Below are 23,604 nucleotides of genomic sequence, written 5' to 3' on the forward strand. Positions count from 1 at the left end.
AAATCTACCTTACAAATTCTTTCCCGGATAATGTTAAATGATTAGAAAATTTGGCCAGAATTTGCCCAAAAATTTAAAAAGCCTATAATATATTTTTTATTTTAAAATAAACTGATTTTTTTTCCATTTTTTAATTAAAAGTATTAAAGTTAAAGGGGTAAAAATGTTCAAATGAAATAAAATAACATAATATAAAATATGTTATTTTACGATTCTGACCAAAATGATTTTTCCTTCTTTCCCTTATAATTAATTATCTAATAATATGCCATGCACCAAAGGTACAAAGCGCTAATTAGGACAGATAAATTATAAGGGAAATAATTTGTAATATAAAAAAAAAAAAATTACTCGAAGAAATTAAAATAAAATTATCGTAGTACTCTCCTAAAGGATTCGTTCAATTTAAAATTTTCCAACTTAAATGTTTTTGGTCATTCTGGTATTGATAATTGATAATCTTTATAGGTGTTATGTGCCATTACTGATTTCCTTCACCAGCTACTTTTGATGGTATTTTACCATTATTAGCTAACTGCTGCTTTTACTTGAGAGATTGACCAAATATTCAAACTCAATTCTTTTTTTTCTTTTTTCGGTATCTGCATTGGAGCATTAGTATCCAATATCTAAGCATTAACGTTCAGTATCCATAATGAAATTGAATTAATTTAAATTTACATATTATAAGATTCATTTTTTGAAACAACACTTACTACAAAATATTTTTTATTTTTTCAAGACTCAAATCTAAAAGGACAGATACAATTCCACCATCCTAATATAAACCATCCTCTATGTTACCTTATTCGTTAACACTTTAAGTACAATTAACACAATTTTTTAAATAAGTTTTTCAGTTGTAAGGACGAAAAATCAAAAAGCACTCTTCTTATAAGTGAAATTTAAGTTTTAAGTATTAGAACTTACTACTCCACCTTATTCTTATTTTAATAATTTAATAGTATTAATCATCATAGTTGGGGATTCAAATCTATAATTATTTAATTATTAACCAAAATCATAGCAAAAGACCCAAAAAAAAGGATTTAATTCAAAATTCCCCATCATTATTTGATGCTAAAAAAAACAAAAATAAATTAAGTAAACTCTTTTTGCTTTTTCTCTTGCAAAAATGTCCCAAATTCCTCAGCAAAATTTCCAAGATTCTTCCCTTTTCTCTCTGTCTGTTAGACTATAGAGTATACACATTTATATAGTTCTTGTTTTCTCTCTGCTAATTGTTTCTCTCTCTAGCCCACCCACGAATCTTTCTCTTTCTCTCTCTACTGGTAAAAAATAAATAAACACTACCCATTTCTGCTCTGTTCAGCTCATAACTGGTTGTCTCAATTTCTGCAAAAACAAATACACATGAAAAACAGAGAGTAAAACAGGGGTAAGGGGTTAATGCACATGTTCTTCTTCTGGGTGTGTGTGTTTTTGAGGTGAGCGGCAACTTCTATCGTTTTCTTTAAGGAAGCTCTCGTGAAGTTCATGTGAAAGTATGGTAAGATTGAAAAGAGATCTGAGAAAAGTTAAGCAAAAAAAAAAAAAGAACACTTTTTATGATAGTAACGGGTCACTTGCTGCTTAGTCTCCCTCTTGATTCAGGTGAGTGTAGTGTTACTCCCAACTTTTGCTTTCTCTTTCCACCGTTTTTGTCATAATATACGGTGACCCTTTACCTCTAATAAGCTATTAAAAGCTTGAAAGTGAAGAAAGGTAGAGTCTTTATGCTCTAATTGAGATGGGTTTTCGTTTTTGCTTTGCTTTTTTTGTTGGGTAGTAAGCAAGAGTGGCAGCTGGCTATGGGTTTGTGGAGGTTTTGGATTTTTAATGGATAATGATTTGTTGTAAGATTTTTCTTCTTTGGAGTTTTAGCCGTTACTGGACGTGAGATTTGTTTAGTGGGAATGTTTATAATGATTTTTGGGGTTATTTGATGGTTTTGGAAGGTAAATTTGGTTTGATTTGGTCATTTATTACTTGGTTCTGGGGCGTTGATAGTGAGATAATTTAATACTGGTGAATTGGTAGACATTTTAAGTTGGACTTTTCCATAATTGGGAAGATTTGGGACTGATTTGGAGAGAATGATACATTTGTTGATGTCTAACCATAATTCAAGAATATTTCCGTTTTTGGATCAATTTATGTACTGATCATGACCAGGGCTGTTCGTGACCGGATTCTTAAGGATGCAAATGGAAACATTAGTGATCACTTACGAAATCACATACATTTGACAAATTGTATTCATTTGAAGAACCACATGCATAAGCATAGCCCCATTTTGGCTGATAGGTCCCTTATGAGGGACCTTGTTGTCCTTCAGAGGTCAAGGTCCTTAAGAGATCCTTCTGCAAGTCCACCCTCATGGCAATCTCCTTCGGTTGTCGATGCCCTTCTTAAAAGAAGTGAAAGGGATACTGTTATGAGCAATGGTAGGCGGTCTGTAGGCATAGATCGACCTAGGGATGGTATAGGTTTATCTGGAAACTCGCCTCCTTTAGCTGCCCGATCGTCGTCTAGAGTGGCTTCTGCAGAGATTAACAAGCATAATACTGAGCGAATGGCAGGGGCTCCAAGTGATCGAAGTAGCAAGAGTGGAGTTCGCGAACGGAGGAGAGTCAGGAGAGAAGAATCAAGCCGTAGGAATCTGGGAACTGACTTCATTGCTGAAAAGGATGAGTGTTCGGATGATGGAAATGATTTGGTCCGCAATCCTGTTTCAGAGAACTCCGAACAAAAAGGTAGAATTAGCAATGAAACAGAGAGGCAGAGGCATGATGATCGAATAAGGACCCTCTCTGAGCAATTAAATGATGTTCCAATTGACAGTGATGGGGTAGCTTCTTCTCACATTCATGCTCGTGGAAGGCATACTCATAATGAGAAAATTGCAGAGCAAATGGAGGCGACAACTCGTGGCAATGGCAGAGTAAAACGGCGTAAGTTTCGAGGGGCAAGAAGAACTCGCACTTCTGTTCCTTCAAGAGATGCTCTTGACCACAATGAAATGTCTGTGGCCTCAAATTCATTAGGTCAAGCTTCAGCACACCAAAAATATCCTGCCGAAGATGGCTATGAAGAGTATGTCAACCAGAATGTAACAAGAGATCCAAGGAATGGGTGCGGAATTCCTTGGAACTGGTCAAGGATTCATCATAGAGGAAAATCATTTCTTGACATGGCAGGCAAGAGTTTATCTTGTGGTTTGTCTGACCCAAGGTCAAAAAGAAGTGGTGGTGGTCCAACAGGGAGGGATGCTGCTGATATGCCAATAATGTCTGAATACTCGAGCTCATCTAGTAAATCTGAAGCAGAGGCGTTGCCCTTACTATTTGATCCTTCAAATTCTCAGGGCAGTTCAGACCATCCTGCTTGGGTTCATGATTATTCGGGGGAGTTGGGTATCTATGCTGACAATTTACTAAAGCAAGAACTTGACTCGGATCTTGCTTCAGAAGCTAGATCAGGTGAGCAACGCAAATTTCGTAGGCGTGGGAATAGTAGGCACCAGAGTCTAACACAAAAGTATATGCCAAGAACATTCCGGGATTTGGTAGGACAGAATTTAGTTGCTCAAGCTCTTTCAAATGCTGCTCTTAAGAGAAAAGTTGGCTTGCTTTATGTTTTCTATGGGCCTCATGGAACAGGAAAGACCTCATGTGCCCGCATTTTTGCAAGGGCATTAAATTGCCAATCCATTGAGCATCCCAAGCCTTGTGGTTTTTGTGATTCTTGCATTGCACATGATATGGGAAGGAGTCGAAATATAAGGGAAATAGGTCCTGTGAGTAATTTTGATTTCGAGAATATGATGGATCTTCTTGATAATATGATTGTCTCCAAACTACCATCCCAGTATAGGGTTTTTATATTTGATGATTGTGACACACTGTCTCCTGATTGTTGGAGTGCTATTCTAAAGGTCATCGATAGATCCCCTAGGCGAGTTGTTTTCATCCTTGTATCCTCAAGTCTTGATGTCTTGCCTCATATAATCATATCTAGGTGCCAGAAATTCTTTTTTCCCAAGTTGAAGGATGCAGATATCATCTATACTTTGCAATGGATTGCAACTAAGGAAGATCTTGAAATCGAAAGGGATGCACTCAAGCTTATTGCATCAAGATCAGATGGATCGTTGAGAGATGCTGAAATGACTCTTGAGCAATTGAGTTTGCTTGGCCAGAGAATCTCTGTCCCTCTTGTTCAGGAGCTGGTGCGTTTTCTAGCATTTTCTCTTATCAAAACTCGAGGAAGTTCTTTTTGCTTTGCCGACCAAGATCTCATACTTTGTTGCTAATACATTTAGTAAATCTGTCTTATGATCCCACTTGAACTTTATTTGATTTGCAAATAATCATATGAAATTTCCAAATCAAGGTTAAAATGTTTTATGCGTGAATTTTGTTTTCTTTTGTTCTCCCTTTCCTCAGTGGAGATTTTACTAAACATGTTTTGATTTATCATAGTGCATCTTTTATCAAGTGGACGTTTCCCTTCTCAGCATTAGAAGGGGATTTTAGTTTTTCATTTTCTTTTTGCCTAAAATATGCTTTCAGTAAGAGAGTGGCATATGATTAATATCTGTTTGATCTCATAATTGTTTAGCAAAAAGCTTTAGCTAGATGATGGTGTTTTCTTGCGCACACACTTATTTGATTATTTCAGTGTGAGGAGGTTAGGTGTCTTAGACTAATCCAACTATTATCTTACACTTCAGGAAGAAGACTAGTCTTTGGTAAGAGAATATCATGCTTTTTTTTTAGAGGTTTTAGCATAGGGCTACCATATCAGTTTACAATGCTGGTGAAGAAGTACTAGGCATCTTGGAAATGAACTTTAACTGGTTGTCCAACTATATGATAGAAGCTGAGGTGCATAGTTTGTGGTCAATGAAGTGGTTGAGAACCGTGAGGTGTCACGTTCAATTCCTGGCAGAGGCAAAAACATTACCAGTGGTGGACAGAGTTACCTGGTACCTGTTCTGGTGGGAGGCAGCAGGTACCAATTAATCGAAGTGTGTGCAAGCTAGCCCAATACCATGATTATAAAAAATAAGTGCATATTTGAATGTACGTTAAGCTTTCTATAGAACAAAAATTGTCTCTAATGGACTGGTTATTACTTTTTGGATAAAAATATTGAGATACTTAGAAATGACATTTAGTATATATTGTTCTTTGATGAAGAATTGGAATATCCTGTATTATAATTATTTCTTCTTGCTTTTATGGAAAATTACACCTAAACAACAGAGAGGCTAGCTTTGTTTCATCTTCTTCCTAACATTGCCTAATTACTAAATTTTTAAATTAGATATGTGATTTTTACTTTTTAATAACTTTTGTGACTTGATGGCATTACAGGTTGGACTTATTTCCGATGAGAAATTAGTGGACTTACTTGACTTGGCATTATCTGCTGACACTGTCAATACAGTGAAACATTTAAGGGATATCATGGAATCTGGTGTCGAACCCTTAGCTTTAATGTCACAACTTGCTACAGTCATAACTGATATACTTGCTGGGAGCTATGACTTCACAAAAGAAAGGCCTCGGAGGAAGTTCTTTCGACGCCAAGCAAGTAAGTGATCTATAATTTGGTTATTCCGTAATGAATGAGTTATTCGTTGGGTCTCCTTGATAGATCCATATGATATTGGATAAACTACTGGGTAATAGCTCACAATCACTAGACAATACATATTGCATTTCCTTTAACAAGTCTTCCAACTAAAAGTTAAATCAACTTTGCTTGTGAAACAATTTGCAAAGAGAATCTTATATCACATCCTCCAATTAACTAATTGCCTTCTCATTCTCTTTCAGTATTGTCACAGGAACTTGAACTATATATGCCATTTTAATCATATTTTTTCTCCAAGTTCAACCCTTACTTTCCTCTATTCTTTGGTTGCAGTATCAAAACAAGATATGGAAAAACTGCGTCAAGCTCTGAAAACACTATCTGAAGCTGAAAAGCAGCTGAGAATGTCAAATGACAGACTTACCTGGCTTACAGCTGCATTGCTGCAACTCGCTCCAGATCAGCAGTATATGTTGCCCAATTCCTCAGCAGACACTAGTTTTATTCAAAGTCCACTAGGCTTGAATAATGCAGGGGGAACAGAAAGACCCAGGAAAAGCAATGTCGAGCATGCTGATGACATGCTACACAAAGACAGAGGGTTCCCATCAAAAAGTAGGGTAGAAAACTTTCAAGCTGGATGTTCTAGTAATATTTACTCCGACGCCAGGGTGAAAGGGGTTCGCATTGGTGGAAAAGGGCATAATGGAGCTGGAGTACTTACTCAAAAAGCTTATAGCGTCTCTAGTGACAAAAATAGAACAAGCAGTGGCCAGGTTACAGGTAAGTTGCACCGGGATATTGAAGAAATGTGGTTAGAAGTGCTTGAAAATATTGAAATAAATGGCTTAAAAGAGTTTATGTATCGTGAAGGGAAGCTTACCTCAGTCAGCTTTGGAGCAGGTACAATTCATTTAGTCTCTTACAAACATCCTTAGCTATGTCTTATGGTCATGACTAGTGAATTGTTCTTAATTATTTTTATTGCTATGTCGTATGGTCATGAGTAGTGAATTTTGCATACTTATATTCATTTTTAGGCATTTCAACTGCATGTTTAATCAGCAGGTGGAAACCAGAGGAGTTTTGTCCGCCAGATCAGTTTAACACAAAATACTTTACTTTAATTTTAAGTATACCGATTAACGTTAGCTTAAAATAGATCTTGATTATTTTAAATTATTACAGGCCTGCACTCTTTTAAGGAAGGGTTATGGAATAGATTCAAGAGAAAAGCTTCCTTTCTCTTATTCAGGAATCAATTTGGGGTTGAGCTTTCTCCGAAAGGCCCGTCTGTTCAAGTTTCTTGGATGTAATCTTTTGTTTCCTTGTCAAAGAGATCATGGACATATATTTCTAAATGTCTAGGATGTTAAACTTGCTGCTTTTTTTTTTTTTTTTTGGTGAGGAAGGTGAAATTGAATTCGAACCTAGTAATATAAAGAGGGCACGATTTGACAGGATTATATGGTTTGAACAGTTCATTTCGAAGCCTTGTTGCAGCAAGTAGTAGCCAGGGGAAGACGTAGAGTGTGAGTTATGGGTTCATCTGAACACCAATAGCTTTGTCTTGGAACTTTTATGTGTTAAAAAATCACTAAATCAAGTATAAATAAATGGCGAACCCTGTAAATCAAATAAGATGTGATAGAACCCCAAACTCGAACCCATAAAGTTCAAATCTTGATTCGCCTCTAATAGTAGCAGGCTGCTGATTCCAAGAGTGTTTTTACTGCTTAACGCGTCAGAAATATCTACTTTCTTTATTCCCTTATTCTTTTGAATCTCCATCTGTATCTGTTCATCTCCCGTTACCTGCTTAATTTTACATCCGTGTTACAAATTTAATGCATTGCTAGCCTTTCTGAGTATTACTCTTGCATTTTTCAGATTAGTTTCCTTTGTAATTCCATATTCATTCTGTTGTAAGCTTGCATTTTTCAGATTAGTTTCCTTTGTAATTCCATATTCATTCTGTTGTAAGCTTCCTATTTGATTGGCATCTCATTATTTTAATTTGGGTAACTCAAACATTATATGAACATAAAATTTCATTCCGACTTGTAGCAATACTGAGTCTTCTGGAATATGAGTTCTAGACTTGCTTATGCTTGCATATGTGCCCCATGACTTGTGAGAGAGGGAGGGAGGGACTCTATTTAAAAGATATGTTTCATGTACTGTGCATATGTGCCCTGTTGTTTCCCGCTTTTTTGTTGGAACAACTATTAAATATTTATCTGTGGGGCTTCATTTGTAGATGTGATTCGTGCTCATCTAATTTATTAATTTCATTGCAGCTCCAACTGTGCAGTTACTGTTCAGCTCACATCTAACAAAATCCAAGGTAGAGAAATTCAGGGGTCATATTTTACAAGCTTTTGAGTCTGTTCTTGGGTCCCCCGTGACAATAGAAATCAGATGTGAATCCGGGAAAGATGGCAGGGCTGGACCAATTGTGTTGTCAGCAGCACCTCATGGTGTATCTCATATCGGTACGAAACCTGGCCTTTATGGTAATGGGGTGAGAATGGCAGGTCCTGATGAAATCAACAGGGCACAAGTAAATGATAGAGAAGGTTTAGCATTTACAAAGCTCGACTCGAGAGGAATAGGTGGTAGTGAGATAGTTGAAGAGGAAGCTTCTCCAAGAGAATCGAAACACAATGAACAGATTGAGAACAATACACGATTTGATAGGCGGAATTTAGAAAGTGATTTTCCAGGAGGGACAATGTCAATTGCCAAAAATTCATCCACCTCCATTCCTGAACGAAGAAACTTAGGGGATAGAAGCCAGAGTTTGAGCTTAGTTAAGAGCAAGGTATCTCTTGCTCACGTAATTCAGCAGGCAGAAGGATGCACGCGGCAAAGTAGCTGGTCAAAACGCAAGGCTGTTTCTATTGCTGAAAAGCTTGAACAAGAGAATTTGTATGTACCTCTTTTCCCATCCTTCTTGTATTACCACATTTTATATCAGATTGTATATGTGTCTCAGAGGTGTAACCATTTTCACATTCATTTGCTTGAAGAGACAAATAATATACCATTAAAACGTATGTCTTTAAGTTGTGTTTTGATTTTATATAGTAGTACAGAAGAAGAAAAGATTAGAGAATGCCTTACTGATTTCTTGGTTGAGGAGATATAGAGTGGATATATTATATTATATGAAATGTGGAATAGAAGCAGCCCCTTCATCCTTCACTTGTTGGTGGATGGACTGATACACATGTTGGCCAAATGCACTCCATCCAACTTAGAGCCCATTTGGATTGGCTTAAAAGTCGGTCAAACCTACTTTTAAGTTTTTGACTTCTGGAAGTGTTTGGCAAATATAAAAAATAACTTAAAATAAGTTACGAAGTGTTTGGCAAGGTAAAAAATTACTTAAAATAAGTCAGAAATCAAAAGTACTTAAAAGCTACTTTTTTTAAGCTAATCCAAACGGACTCTTAGTGTTGTCCTGTCGTCAGTTATCAACTAAAAGACCCCATAGAAAATGTTACAAGCTAAGTGTAGGATAGACCTTTGCGTATAACATCAGAACATATGGAACCACTTGTTTTTTCGTGGAATAAATACTCTTATATTGCATAGTTCTTATAGTAGGTATAACTGTCTTTATTTGATCTTCAGTTGTTGTTGGAAACACGAAAGTGTTCCTCTTTTAATTTGACTATTCTCAAGTAGTAATGTGATCTTTCTTCTCTGCAGGAGATTAGAAGCTAGGTCAAGGAGCTTGCTTTGTTGGAAGGCTAAAAGAGTCACCCGCCGACAGGTAAACAGATTCAAATGTCTATTTTCTTTTTCAATGCATTCCAGAGTCCTTTAGACTTTTCGAGTTGTGTGTCAACATAGTTGCTTGCATTCTGCCATTAATTGGAATTTGACATACTGCACTACAAGTGTTGCAAGTGTAAGCAAGTATGAAGACGTTTCAGTTCCTAACATGTCAATTCAAGATGCTTCCTTGCCGGCTGCCTTGTCTTACATTTAGCTATTATGATGGACCGTGAGAAAATATCTCTTACGCACCCAAAAAAAAAAACAGAAGAAGAAAGGCTAGCAAAAGAGTATAGTGGGATGTGTTGTATGCACACGTTAAAGGCAGGCCCATAATCCATCAATTTTTCTTTTAGACTGTGATGTCTGGGCTAGCTTGGGTACCTCAACTATTTCACCAGGTGCCTCTATCCACAGGTATCGAGTAACTCTACCCACCATGGCCTAGGTAAGTGGAAAGAAATTGCCTGGTGTTTTTTGCCTTCGCTCAGATTTGTACTTGAGACTTCGGGGTTCTCCTCCCATTTCATTGACCGTTAGGCCACATCCTTGAATCCAATTCCAAAGCTAGAAATAGCAAATTATCTGACCTAATCTATTGCTCCAGAGTATTCCGTCCTGTTGCAAGTAGTGCAACTTTTAGCAAAAACCTCTGCCCTCCTCCCTAAAAAGAAACCAATAGAAGGAAATAGGTTGGACAACCGCACGTGATTCATAGTTTCGACTTGCTTAGGCAGTGATGAGATGTTTAAACTATTAAATGCAGTCAATCCAGCCAATTTTCTGTAAAAGTTGTCACGATTTCGAATATAAAAAGTCTTTAAAGAACATCAGACTATAACTATAAATAGCAATTTTCAGGTTACTGGTTTTATGAACTTTATGCCCCCACACAGTTTTGATTACTGGCACTGAGGAATGATACTGAAGGAAGGACTTATTTGTCTTAGTGGAGTAAATGGGATATAAATCCAGTTTTAATCCTATTGGTTTCACTTGTAGCTTCTTATTTCTTTTGTTTCATGATTTGGAAGAGCTTGAGGCTTTACACCAACTTGCTACAGGATAGAATACTGACTTATTATCAAATTTAGTAACCCTACTGATTTATTTGAAGCTATCAGTTAACAGAATTGTTCATCGTGCAGCTTTCGCGATTGAAATCTAGAAGTAGGAGGCCGAAGAGCTTACTGAGGTTCGTTTCTTGCGGAAAATGTCTCTCTGGTAGGTCTCCAAGGTAGCAGTGAATGTATCAGAAAGCTTAGGGGCAGATTAATTTCCAGTTTTAGTTCTACTATTTGTTCAAGTCAATCTTTGTTTAGAGGGTCAACTTTATTTTTCCAATAATAAGGTAGAAGATGAGAAATGGAAGGTGCATTATTAAAATATCTTTTTTTAGTTTAGCAATTTTCTTTTTAGATGTCTAAAGTAGTTCTCATGTGCTAATACTATTCTACATTTTTATAAATTATTGGGAATTCATTTTTCCTTTTTTGTTAGTAATTTTTGTCCATTCTTTATCCATTTAATCTCAAACTATAGTCCTTTGTTTTAAGTATTTCATAAAGTTGCACTAGCAACACGTTCTTTGTTAATTTGACATATTTCGAAATTTTAATCCCTTGTTTTGGATTTAAAGGACACTTTTGGAATACCATAATTTTAGTCCCTTTAAATTTCAAACCATGTATGATGTAACATACTTATCCTTACATGTAGTCTGTCAAACAAGATAACATAAATTTTCGTTGATATATTAAGTTAAATTTAGTCAAAAACGACCATTTAAGGTTTAAATTTCTACCTGTACAATATATATATGTCCCAAATTATTTGTCAATTTATAAAATCAAGATAGAATTAATTTTAAAAAATCCATTTTGTGATTTCTTTAAGGGTGTGCGAGTAATAATATGAGACGGAGTGAGTATCAAATAAGAGTATCACATTTCAATCGTCCCTACCACACTATATATGTATGGGAATATTCAACTATGATTATAAAGGGTGATGGGTCATTTTTGGATTTTAAACACACCCCCTCCCCCCACCCACCTCACAAAAAAAATTCAATTTTTTTGGATGTTTTATGGAAGACAGGTGAGATTGGAAAGTTGAATGGTTGTTCTATATATAGTTCAACCCATCAAATGGGTTTCAGGAATTAATCAAAGAGGCTCACATGGGATGCTTCACCTAGTCAACAATTATTTTTTGGCATAAATAATTTTAATGATTTTTCTCTTAACAAATTTATTTAATTAACACTTTTTCTCTATATCATGTGAAAAATTGCATGTAGATTTGAAACTATACTTATCAATTAAAGACTAATAAAAACTTAACAATATTTAGTAAAAAGCTTTACTCGTTGAGCTCACTAATGATAAGTACAAGTTCGAAGAGTAAAGGTGTCAAATTTACTTAAAGAACTGTCAATAGGGTATAAATGTTTAATTTGAGGATGTTTACAAATACTAAGCATGGTTTTGAATTTAAACAATAGAGGACAAAAAAATGGATAATCAGTATAATCAATACGTATACATTATATATTCATGGTATGTTTGGTACAAAGAAAATGTTATCTTAAAAAATAAGTGATTTTCTTATTTATTTGTGTTTGCTCTTCTTGTTTGATTTTTTTTTTTCACAGAAAAGATAAGGTTAAAAGTTACCATATAAATTAAACAAATGGCCAAGAAGGAAAGATACAATTTTAAGCATATCTCAATAATTTGCAAGTAACAAACAAAACGTCGTTTAAACATATTTTAAACCATATTATCTTCTTATAGTATAATATATAGTTATAATAAATGTCTTTCTCACATTTGATAAATCTTTTGGTTTTACTCTTATGTACATATTTGAGTCAACTCGTTAGGTGAAGAAAAGGCAATTACACAATGAGGAAATTACCATTAACATGGATTATTATAGATGACTACAATCAAATAAGGACACGTTTAGTCAATTAGGTGTTAAAATGAATTAATTAATTAATATATATATTCTACGGTAAATACATTTTAAATTATTATTGAGATAATTAAATTTGACCTTTTTAAAATCATGGCCGACCTCCCACCCACCATCTTGACCATAATGTGTATTTAGTAAACAGGGTTTGAATTTGAAGTAGTAAAATTACTCGATCATCATAGACAATTAAGTGACAATTTTATTGAATCTTGTTTTGTTTTATTAGTGGTAATTTGTAAGCAATTGTATTTGATTATTTGATCCTTCTAGATTTAATTTGGGGTAATGAAAGTTAATAAATTGTGTGATCAAAAGTCAAAACTCTTATTAGTTCATACTTAATGTAATGAGAATATTAATTAATCTAAGTTATCATCTTTGCTACGTTTGAAATAGTTTATTCAGTACATGTTACGTTTCAGTTATCTTTTTGTGAAATATTTATCCGGAAGAAATATTTTTCTCTTTTTTTTTTTTAATCCTCAAGGAAATCCATTGTGCTATTTTTCGAAGGCATCCGCTCATATATCACACGAGAGATATAAAGTGCACTAGACAAGCTTTGTGTGATTAGCTTGACGAGAGATTATTTACAGAGAGAAATCGATCGATAACCTCCCTTGGAATACAATCTGCTGCACCAACTAAATATTTCATTATAATAGCAAAATCAAAGGGTCTATCTTTTGAACTTATTAATTTATTTTGTATTCAATACTATTTCCTCTAGGTCAGCGGTCCGACTTTGAATTAAATCTGTCTACTTATCTATATCTAACTAGAAAATACTAAATCAACACCACGGGTTCTATTAAATATTAATTTTTCTTAAAGGGTCTACATTAATTTTAAAATACACTCCAACTTGAATCTTTCAATTCTTCCAAAACTTGAAGTTACATCTAAAAAATATATGGGGCAAAATTCTCGTTTGACAAAGGATGAATAGATCCTATCATTAACTCGTGGATACGTATTATGATATGATCATTCTTAACTCGGCTCAGAAAAATCTTGGGAGTCGTAACCCCGGTGTGACTTGAACCGACGCAACCAAGCTCATAGCCTGAAGGACTTTTCCTCGAAGATGAAATCACTTTATATAGTTGTAGCCTTTTCATAAAGACTCTCGGACACAGATCAACAATCAATATGAGCCCAACGAGTCAAAATCCAGGCACATGCTACTAGGTAGGTTTTTTAGCACCAGCGTGTAGTCTTTTCATATTAAGGTGACGAGTTAGACTTTTAGCCTATAAAAGAGTTCTCTCAGAAAAAAGGAATGACATGAGAAAATTTCAGAGTTCTCCAAACAAATCTTGTTATCGTCCTCTCGACCTTCTCTCCATGTATACTTTTTAATTCCTTCGATTAATTGACACCCTTATAATTAAAGATTGCATGCTTAAAATAGTTTGAAACTCTAGTGATCATGTATGTTGCATGTACTCAGTTATGTTAATTAAGTTTTTATAATAGGTTGCTAATTACCCTTAGATAATTGAGTTTAAGGTATTTGAAGTTTGAACACATTACTTCATAAGTCATGCTTTATACCACATGACTCTGAATAATTGAACCCTCAACCTCAATTATAGAGGTGAAACCAATATGCATTATATCATAGGACTCTCTGAATATAAATGCACCTATATATAGAGAGAAAAAAATATTGTTATATACACCCTCCGTCTCATTTTATGTGGCACCATTTCCCTTTTGGTCAGTTCCAAAAAGAATGTCACATTTTCTTATATGGTAAGTACTTAAAGGCATTATTCTTTTTTTACCCTGTTGGTCCCACTTAATCTTAAAATAATACTTCAATACATTTATGAGGAGAGAGAAAGTGAGTCTACTTTTTAAAGGGCAATTTGGTAAACATTTCAAAGTCTTCATTTATTTTTTAAATTCCGCATCCGGTCAAATGTTGCCGCATAAAATGAAACGGAGGGAGTATGAATTATGATTTAAGGAGTGTGGCATAAGTGTGCATGAACCCATACCTCTCCCTTTGGATATGTCCCCCTAATTATGAGTTCGATTTTCATTTCAAATATAAAACCGACATATAATTAGAGAAAGGTTAAAATTATTCTATTATTTAGTGACTTTTGAACCATAAATTTAATAGGGTGTTTGAATTTATTTATTTTTACCTCTCCTCCTAGAAGCTTCAATTTTTATGCTCCTTTGATAACTCGAATGCATATTCTTTAGATTGAAATTGAAGGATGCTTACTATCCGAATAAGTTTTCTTGACGTGTGTTTGAATATTTTGGATGTTTGACTTATAGATAAAAGTTAGGAGTTAGAAAATTAGAAGAAAAAACGAAAACGCGGTCGACATTGAGTATACGTGGCAGTTTTTGAGCTGTAGTTTTCCTAAAGGATACGGAAAAAGTCATGTGGTGACAAGTAGGGTTCTAATTATTTAATGTAAGTACCTAACTATTACTCCCTCCGTCCCTATTTACTTGTCCATATTTCCTTTTTTGGTTGTCCCTATTTAGTTGTCCATTTTGACAAATCAAGAAAGGACAACAAATTTTTTCCTATTATACCCTTATTTACACTTCTTGAAAATTGTAAAAGTGTATGTTGTTTCCCTCCAATTTATTTCACTTTAATTCAAATAAGTGGTTGTAATTTTGAAGTGAAAAGTTGTCATAAGGGTAAAATTGTAACTTCACTGTGCTAATCATTGTTGCCTTAATCTGTGTGTCATTTCTAAAGTGGACAACTAAAAAGGGACGGAGGGAGTATAACATTAAATTCATACTCATAAAGTATTTAGTTAACTTTTCTTGAAGATTTTAAAAAAAATTATATTTTCATTTTCGTATGAAAAAGTGTCATCCACTAGAAAAATGCCTTTGGATGTGAAAAAAATATCAAAGTGTCTACATTATGATAAAATAAAACTAGATAAAAGATCATGAAGTTTGAATGGAGAAGATTAACATAGTCTTTAATTTGTATAAGGATGATAATTTATTTTTTTTGGGTTTTCACGTGTTCGGAGTCCGAATTGGATTAAATTCAAATCGACCTATTCGGGAGTGATGCTTTCAACATAATTTTCTTCATATCCAGGGTACGAACTTGAGACCTCTGATTAAAGGTGGAACAATCTCACTACTGCATCACAACTCATGTTGGTATAAAAATTAATTTTGATATCTTAAAACGAATTATTATTTTCTAACCTTAGCAATTATGTAGAATTGTAATATACAATTGATATGTCTTTGAATAGCCTAAATAGTCAACTTGTGCAATCCTTGAATTGAATTGGCTTAAAAGCCTTCTACTATGACGATTGCAAACCATTTTCATTGCTTATATTTTACTCTTTTGGCTTTTATTGACATTAACTTCTTAAACCGTTGTTTGAGGCTATGAAAATTCCATTCTCATGACTATACTTATTCACCTATATATATTTGTAGTTTTTCTCCTATTAAAAAAGACAATTTTTTTCATTTTATATTGATTGGAATTTTAATAATCTTTTTACTCCTAGTTTATACTAGAATGACTTACTGAGTTTTGGAAGGAAACACTTTTATCGATAAAACAATTTTAAGGATAGTATCTTTTGACACGCCTCACTCCGATAATTTTAACACTATTCAATATTCATCCATTTCTTTTCATGACATTTTACTCTAAAATTTTGAAAATAATGATAGATTGACCTTTCTCTTAGTTTTTCAAATAGAATAGTTTATTTTTCAGTAAGAAAACGAGTACATACATAAATTCAGATTACATAAGAAATTGAAATTAAATACCAAAAAATGACCCCACAGTTTGTTATTTTCCAAATCACAGACAATTAAATTGTTATTTTCCAAATCACAGACAGAATTAAATGCAATTGAGAAAGAGGAGCAGAAAACGAAGACTAAGAAGAGAAAATCTCAAGGCAAAGTTTGATTATTAAATTTGTGTAAATATAAAGTACTTGGATTGATTTATTTTAAGTGTTTTTAAATTAAAATAATTTAAAAATATTTTTTTGCGTGTTTGACTAATTTTAAAAAGTATTTATAAGCACTTTACTAAATACTCCCTCCGTTACATTTTATTTGACTATTCTTGTACTCTTTTCTTTTTAGGAGTCAAATAATATAAACTTTAACTAATATTTTAAGATGTATTTTTCATCATATTAATATTATTTTTTAAATATAATTTATGATAATTTCTGTATAGTTTTTGAATATTAAAATTTTAATATATTGTTTGGCTAAAAAAAATCTATATGAACGATTTCTTTATCCCTCCCTAAAAGGATAAAAGGAAGAAGTTTTAAAAGCAAATTTTCTAAAAGATGCTAATATTAGATAACTAGGGTGAACAATCCCAATGACTTAAATTTTTTATTTTAGAAAAGTATGAAAGAATTAAATTACAAAATAAAAAGGAAAAGAAAATAAAAAAAAAAGGAAAAAGAATAATGATGGAGGAAAGAGAGATTAGAAAGTCAAAACAACCATAAAGATATGCACATCTCAAAGTAACCCAAAAGCTTTGGTTGTTGAGAAATTCTTAATGCTGCATTTAGAGCACACATCAAATAAAAATGCAAGCACTCTTCAGAACCCTATGCCAATATTGATTCCTTTCACTATGCACCCCAATTTTTATTTTTATTTTTAGTGATCACTCTGTTCACTTTTACTTATCATATTTTTATTTTTTAATAGTTAAATTATATAGATTTTGATCAATATTTTAAAATAATAATATTAAAATGAGAAAAAAAGAGAGGATATAATTCAAAAGTATTTTTATGTAGTTTTTGAATATTCAAATATTAAATTAATTTAATTTTGAAAATCAATCAAATTGACTGTCATCAAGCAAAACGTGACACGGGAAGTAGTGTTGATTCCTTTTACTATGCACCCCAATTTTTTTTTTACTGCTCACTCCGTTCACTTTTACTTATTATATTTTACATTTTAATAGTTAAATTATATAGATTCTGAGCAATATTGTAAAATAATAATATTAAAATAAGAAAAATAATATACAATTTATAATATTTCTAAATGTAATTTTTGAATATTTAAATAATTTAATTTAATTTAAAAAATTAATTAAATTGACTGCTGTTAAGCAAAACGTGACACAAGAAATAGTGTTGATTTATCTTTATTTTTTTAGTTCCTGTTTAATCGTAAATTTTAAAGGGAAAATCACTTACGTGTACACTTTTTTAAAAATATTTACGACATATGTCAACATTATTCTTTTAAGGGAAAATTGTATATAATAGCAAACTATTAATTCAAATTACATGCTATAAATATAGTTTGATTTAATTGTACCTCATAGCAAACTGTTGCTATTTCACCTCTCTCCTGGTGAATCTCGCTCGCCACTCTCGTTCTCTCCCTCGCCTCTCTCGTTTTTTATACAAATGCAAGTGTATAAAGTGTGTTTGTATTTGTATAAAGCGAGAGAAAATTGTATATATATATATATATATATATATATATTTTATTTTATTTTCGTTCCCCTCTCCCAGATCTCGCTCTATCACTTTATACAAAAAACGCAAATTGTATAAAATGCGTTTGTGTTTGTATAAAGCGAGAGAAAATTGTATATATATATATATTTTCGTTCCCCTCTCTCCTCTCCCCCAGATCTCGCTCGCCACTCTCCCAGATCTCGCTCTCTCACTTTATACAAAAACGCAAATGTATAAAATGCATGAAAATTGTATTTATACATATATTTTCGTTCCCCTTTTCCAGATCTCACTCGCCACTCTCCCAGATCTCGCTTGCTCACTCACCTCTCTCACTTTATACAATTGATCTTTTTGTATATGTATACCAAAACAGATTATACAACTATTTTTTTTTGTATATGTATAGTGAATTATACATATATATGTTTGCTATGGAGCGTAATTATGCAAACTTTGCTATAGTATACAAATATGAATTTTGTGTTTGCTATATGTGAAAGTTGTTTTTCTTTTAACCATATATAACAATTTGGTTGAATGACAGTATTGCTAAAAGTTGCGAATGATAACACTTTTTGCTAAGTTTAAAGGAACAAAATTGTTTTAAATAAGTATTGCTAAAAGTTGACAAAACTGATAATAAATTAAAAATATACTTTAAAAAAATAATTATTAAATAAAAGACCTTCACTTATATAATTTTCCAATTTTTTAAAGTTAAAATTTAAAAAATTAATGTTCAAATGCTAAGTACACTCTGATAATTTGGATATTTGGAACCTTTCGTTTAGTCAAAGGCTCCAAATTACAGAATTGTATATCCCAAAAGACTGCCAAATTAAGGAATAGAATAATCTTTTTTGTGACTTATTTCCATGCGTTACAGTTCTAATGGGCCCAAAAAAGGTCTAATCTCCTTTTTCTTTGGTCAACTCTTCAATTAATGTCTGATGAGAATACGCACTTTTACCCTTTTTCTCATCATTTATTATAAAAAGAAAAGAAAAGGAAGAAAAAATATATATACTATGGTCTAATATTAAATATTGGGACCAATCAACAAAATGCTGGACTACTTGTCAAGCAGAAATTAATTTTGCAAAGGCAAACTGAAAATAACTAATCATAAGACATTTTCTTTTCTTAAGATTTTTTTAAAAAAAAAATCTACATTTTAATTTTTTTTTTAGCTCAAATACAAACATACAAGTCTTTTAGGATAAAAGGATCTCTTACCTTTTCAATTATTAGACAAATTAGATTTTACCAATTTTTGATTGATAAGTCAAAATAAGTAAAAACCTTAAAAGGCTAAGCCATAACTATTACAAATACTAATGAAAGTAAGAAACTTTTACCTCATTAACCAAATCTTTTTTTTTAAGTCTAAGATATTCATTATGAATATCATTGAATATAAACTCTTACATGATTATAGATCAATTATTTTAATAGACAAATGAGAACATATACATATAATATTACATTAAAAATTGAAATATTCAATTAAAATATAACTTTATTTAAATGTCAAATGAAATATTTTTGATAAATCTACGAAGCTAATTATGTATTAAGCTTCCACTAAAAGTACCCATGCTTCACTACTTGACATCATCATATAAAGCTCCACATAAACACATTAAAAAATATTTAATCTAGTACCACATGATTAATTTTAAAATTTATTTTCTTTATTCTAACACTACTTTTTTTTTGCAATATTACATACATAATCACTCACTTATTTTTTTTTTCATACTTTTTTTTATTGCTTCACCCTTTAACAGAACCAAGTAATTTTTTCTCCAATCACCACTTATGCTAATTTTAAATTCATTATTTATAGATTTCTTAATTTTTTTAAAATTAATATAATTAAAATGAATTAATTAATTAAGCTAAATAGGTAGGAAGAAAATGAATGGACAGGATTTAAGAATCTGGATAATATAATCCGTCAAAGCTAAGGTTCCAGCATTTTCATGGCGGCTCATGAAATTTCTAAAAAATATATAAAAAACCAAAAACCAGCAAAGGAAAAAAAAACAAATATTGGAAAAAAAGGAAAAAAATATTGAAAAAAAGGAAAAAATAAGAAATTGTCAACAGACAAATCTTTATAATAGCACAGTGAATACCCCCCTTCCCATTTCTTTCTCTTCCAGCTTTTTCTTTGCTTTCTTCTTCTTCTTTAACGCGGATTCACTATAGAATATACCTATATTTTCCCTTTTTTGGTTCTATTGTCAATCCATACAAGTTCTTGTACAAATAATAAATACCCATTTCGTTCTTGGTCTTAAATTCAAACCTTTCTTGATAGTTTTTTTTCAGAAAGGTAGAATCTTGGAGTTGTTTTTACAGTTTTTTGGTATACCCATATAGAAATCTCACTGAAATATTGCACAAATAAGATCAAGAAAGCATTTTTCAGTGGGAAACAAGAAAAGGGTTGGAGTTGATTATTCAAGATTTTGGTGAAATTGGGTGTTGGAAATTGATGGCATCTGCTGCAATTTTCTCATCGTTGAGGAGACAAAGGTCGCCGACACTGGAAGCGTTCTTGGCGCCGGTGGATCTGACAGATGTTGGGTTGTTGCAAACACTAACGGCGTTATCTTCTGAGCTGATTTCTGCATATTCAGGTAAAAGGCTGCCGTTTTATCAGCGGAAGAATTGTAAGTCTTTGTTAAGGAAAATTCAAGTGTTTTCTGTTCTCTTGGAATGTCTTCTTGAGAATAACAAGAACAGAAGTAGGGGTTCTTCAGATTTGCCGTTTACAGCTTTTTTGTGCTTCAAGGAGTTGTATTTATTGCTTTACCGGTCGAAAATCTTGCTTGATTATTGCTCTCATTCCAGTAAGTTGTGGCTGTTGCTACAAAACCATTCGATTTCAGGTCATTTCCATGATTTGAACCAAGAAATCTCGACCCTTTTGGATGTTTTCCCCTTAAAGGATTTAAAAAATTTACCTGAAGATGTTAGGGAACAGGTTGAGTTGTTGAAGAAACAAGCAAGAAAATCTCAGTTGTTTGTTGATAAACATGATGAGATGCTGAGGTTGAAAATGTTCTCTTTCTTGAATGAGTTTGAGAATGGAGGTGTTCCTGACTACGCGCAGTTGTACTCTTTTTTTGTGGAAAAATTGGGGATTTCTAATCCTAGGAGTTGCAGGGTTGAGATTGAGTTTTTGGAGGAGCAGATTGTGAACCATGAAGGAGATATTGAGCCGACATCCTCAGTTCTCAACGGCTTTGTGGCGTTGATGCGATACTGCAGGTTTTTGCTCTTTGGCTTTGAAGAGGATGATATGGGATTGAGATTGGGTAAGCATAAGAAGCTGAAGAGAGGGCTGATTAGTAAAGAGATTGCAGAGACATTCATTTCTGTACCAAAGGACTTCTGTTGTCCGATATCGTTGGATTTGATGAGGGATCCAGTTATTGTGGCAACAGGGCAGACATATGATCGAGCTTCCATATCGAGGTGGATGGAGGAGGGTCACTGTACTTGCCCAAAGACAGGGCAGTTGCTTGATCATACCCGGCTTGTGCCAAACAGGGCTCTTAGGAATTTGATTATGCATTGGTGTGCTGCTCGCAAAATTCCCTATGACCCTCTGGAGAGTGGGGATCCATGTATTGAATGTTTCCCATCTGCTTCACCTAGCAGGGCTGCATTAGAAGCTAATAAAGCCACAGCAGCTCTTCTCATTAAGCAGCTAGAGAATGGGACGCAGATTGCAAAAACTATTGCTGCTCGGGAGATAAGACTTTTAGCTAAAACTGGTAAGGAGAATCGTGCATACATAGCCGAGGCTGGTGCAATCCCACATTTGAAGAATTTGCTTTCATCTCCAGATGCTGTGGCACAAGAAAATTCCGTCACTGCAATGCTTAACTTATCGATTTTTGATAAGAATAAAGGTCGAATTATTGATGAAGTAGGGTGTCTGGCGTTGATAGTTGGAGTGTTGAGATTTGGGCACACCACAGAGGCACGGGAAAATGCTGCGGCAACATTGTTCAGTCTGTCAGCTGTTCATGACTATAAGAGGCAAATAGCAAAAGAAGATGGGGCAGTCGAGGCCTTAGCAGGTCTGTTGCGAGAAGGTTCTCCCCGAGGGAAGAAGGATGCAGTAACTGCTCTATTTAATTTGTCTACCCACACAGATAATTGTGCGAGGATGATAGAGTGTGGAGCTGTTACTGCTCTAGTTGGAGCTTTGGGAAGTGAAGGTGTTGCCGAAGAAGCTGCTGGTGCATTGGCGCTGATTGTTAGGCAGCAAGTTGGTGCTACAGCTGTTGGCAATGAGGAAACGGCAGTAGCAGGGCTCATTGCAATGATGCGATGTGGGACACCAAGAGGGAAAGAGAATGCAGTTGCTGCATTGCTTGAATTATGCCGTGGTGGTGGAGCAGCTGCTACTGAGAGGGTCTTGAAGGCGCCGTCATTAGCAAGTTTACTTCAGACATTGCTCTTTACAGGAACAAAGCGCGCAAGGAGGAAAGCAGCATCGCTTGCTAGAGTATTCCAACGGTGTGAGCATGCATCAGTTCATTATAGCGGGTTTGGTGTAGGATATGCATTTTCTGGGAACTCAGCTGCATCTAGGGATTCAACTTTTCCTAGTGATGTCTCAGTGTCCATGTCCATTTCAGTTCCAGTATTATAGGGTGGGGTACTTATCACCATTCATCTTTTGTTCTTAGTTTTGCCTGTAATATTCAAAAATTCTTTCATTGAAATATAAACGCGACAAAGAAAGAGAGAAATCATAGGAATACCATAAAATTCATGTGTTCTTAGAGAATACAGTGTTTCAAGTCTCTTCGCGTTTCGCTTATCTGAGATGTTAGTGAATAATAGGTTGGTTAAAATTTTGATCATGTGCTTTAGGATTCTATCTCTCTTTTTTACCTTTTCTCAACTTTGTTTGCAAGGTATCAAAATCCGTTAAAGTTAAATGGTCTGCTGAACATGATATACCAACTTGATAACTGAAACAAACCTTTGTAACTGAGTAAGATATTGAGTTAGTTACATTGTAACTTTCAAATATAGAGAAATTTTACCAATTCCTAATGTAAGAATTAGTGTATATGGACACCTCCCTTTTTTAGTCAAATTTGTTTTTTCTTTGTTCAATGGTTTGGTGTGTAAGAAGATAATGTATGACTTTGCTTATGCAAACATTTATTAGTGGTGTTCAAGTTTGGTTCAACTCTCTAATAGGATATCAATGTTGACTTTGAATAAATCCACTTGGAAAAGATTAATAAGAGTGAACAAGGAAAACACCCCAAAGAGAGAGGCACCCAAGGGGTGACTTATCAGTCAATGAGATTAACGAAACTATCTCGATTCAAAATCTGAAGTATATGAGTAATTACAATGTCTTCACGTTAATATATGATAATGAGTGGATGCGCAGTCAGATATATGATTTGGACCAAAAATATTAGGGTTTTGTTTGATAGTTGGCCAGATTTGTGTAGGTATTACTCCTTAATACATGAATGAATTATGAGAAAATTTGTGTATTATTTTATGCAGGGATAGATATGCAAAATTTAGCTATTTATGTATTAAACTTACAAAAGTATACATAGATTTCCTTTGTCTTTCAACCTTACAAATGCTTTCATACCATTGACATCAAACTCAAAAACACTTTTTTTTCAAGCAATCGGCACAAAGGAACAACTACCTTGTAGAAATCTTTTATAAATCG

The 23,604-nt window shown here is 33.6% G+C and overlaps 3 protein-coding genes across 3 annotated transcripts in view; all 3 read left to right on the forward strand.

Moving 5' to 3' along the window:
• LOC125836649 (probable WRKY transcription factor 65) overlaps positions 1-23,604 on the forward strand; it is a 212,052-nt gene that overhangs the window by 174,379 nt on the left and 14,069 nt on the right. The window lies entirely within an intron of this gene.
• Positions 1,551-10,885, forward strand: LOC125836624 (protein STICHEL-like 3). Its single transcript, XM_049515818.1, has 6 exons — positions 1,551-4,231; positions 5,382-5,601; positions 5,938-6,507; positions 7,905-8,535; positions 9,322-9,385; positions 10,539-10,885. The coding sequence occupies exons 1-6, from the start codon at positions 2,168-2,170 to the stop codon at positions 10,629-10,631; spliced, it is 3,642 nt and encodes a 1,213-aa protein (XP_049371775.1). The 5' UTR covers positions 1,551-2,167; the 3' UTR covers positions 10,632-10,885.
• LOC125836631 (U-box domain-containing protein 17) lies at positions 20,015-22,679 on the forward strand. The gene has a single exon (XM_049515828.1). The coding sequence runs from the start codon at positions 20,371-20,373 to the stop codon at positions 22,543-22,545; it is 2,175 nt and encodes a 724-aa protein (XP_049371785.1). The 5' UTR covers positions 20,015-20,370; the 3' UTR covers positions 22,546-22,679.

The sequence above is a fragment of the Solanum verrucosum genome, unplaced genomic scaffold, assembly GCF_900185275.1.
Source record: "Solanum verrucosum unplaced genomic scaffold, falcon-dt-bn FXZP01000278.1, whole genome shotgun sequence".
NCBI classification, from domain to species: domain Eukaryota; kingdom Viridiplantae; phylum Streptophyta; class Magnoliopsida; order Solanales; family Solanaceae; genus Solanum; species Solanum verrucosum.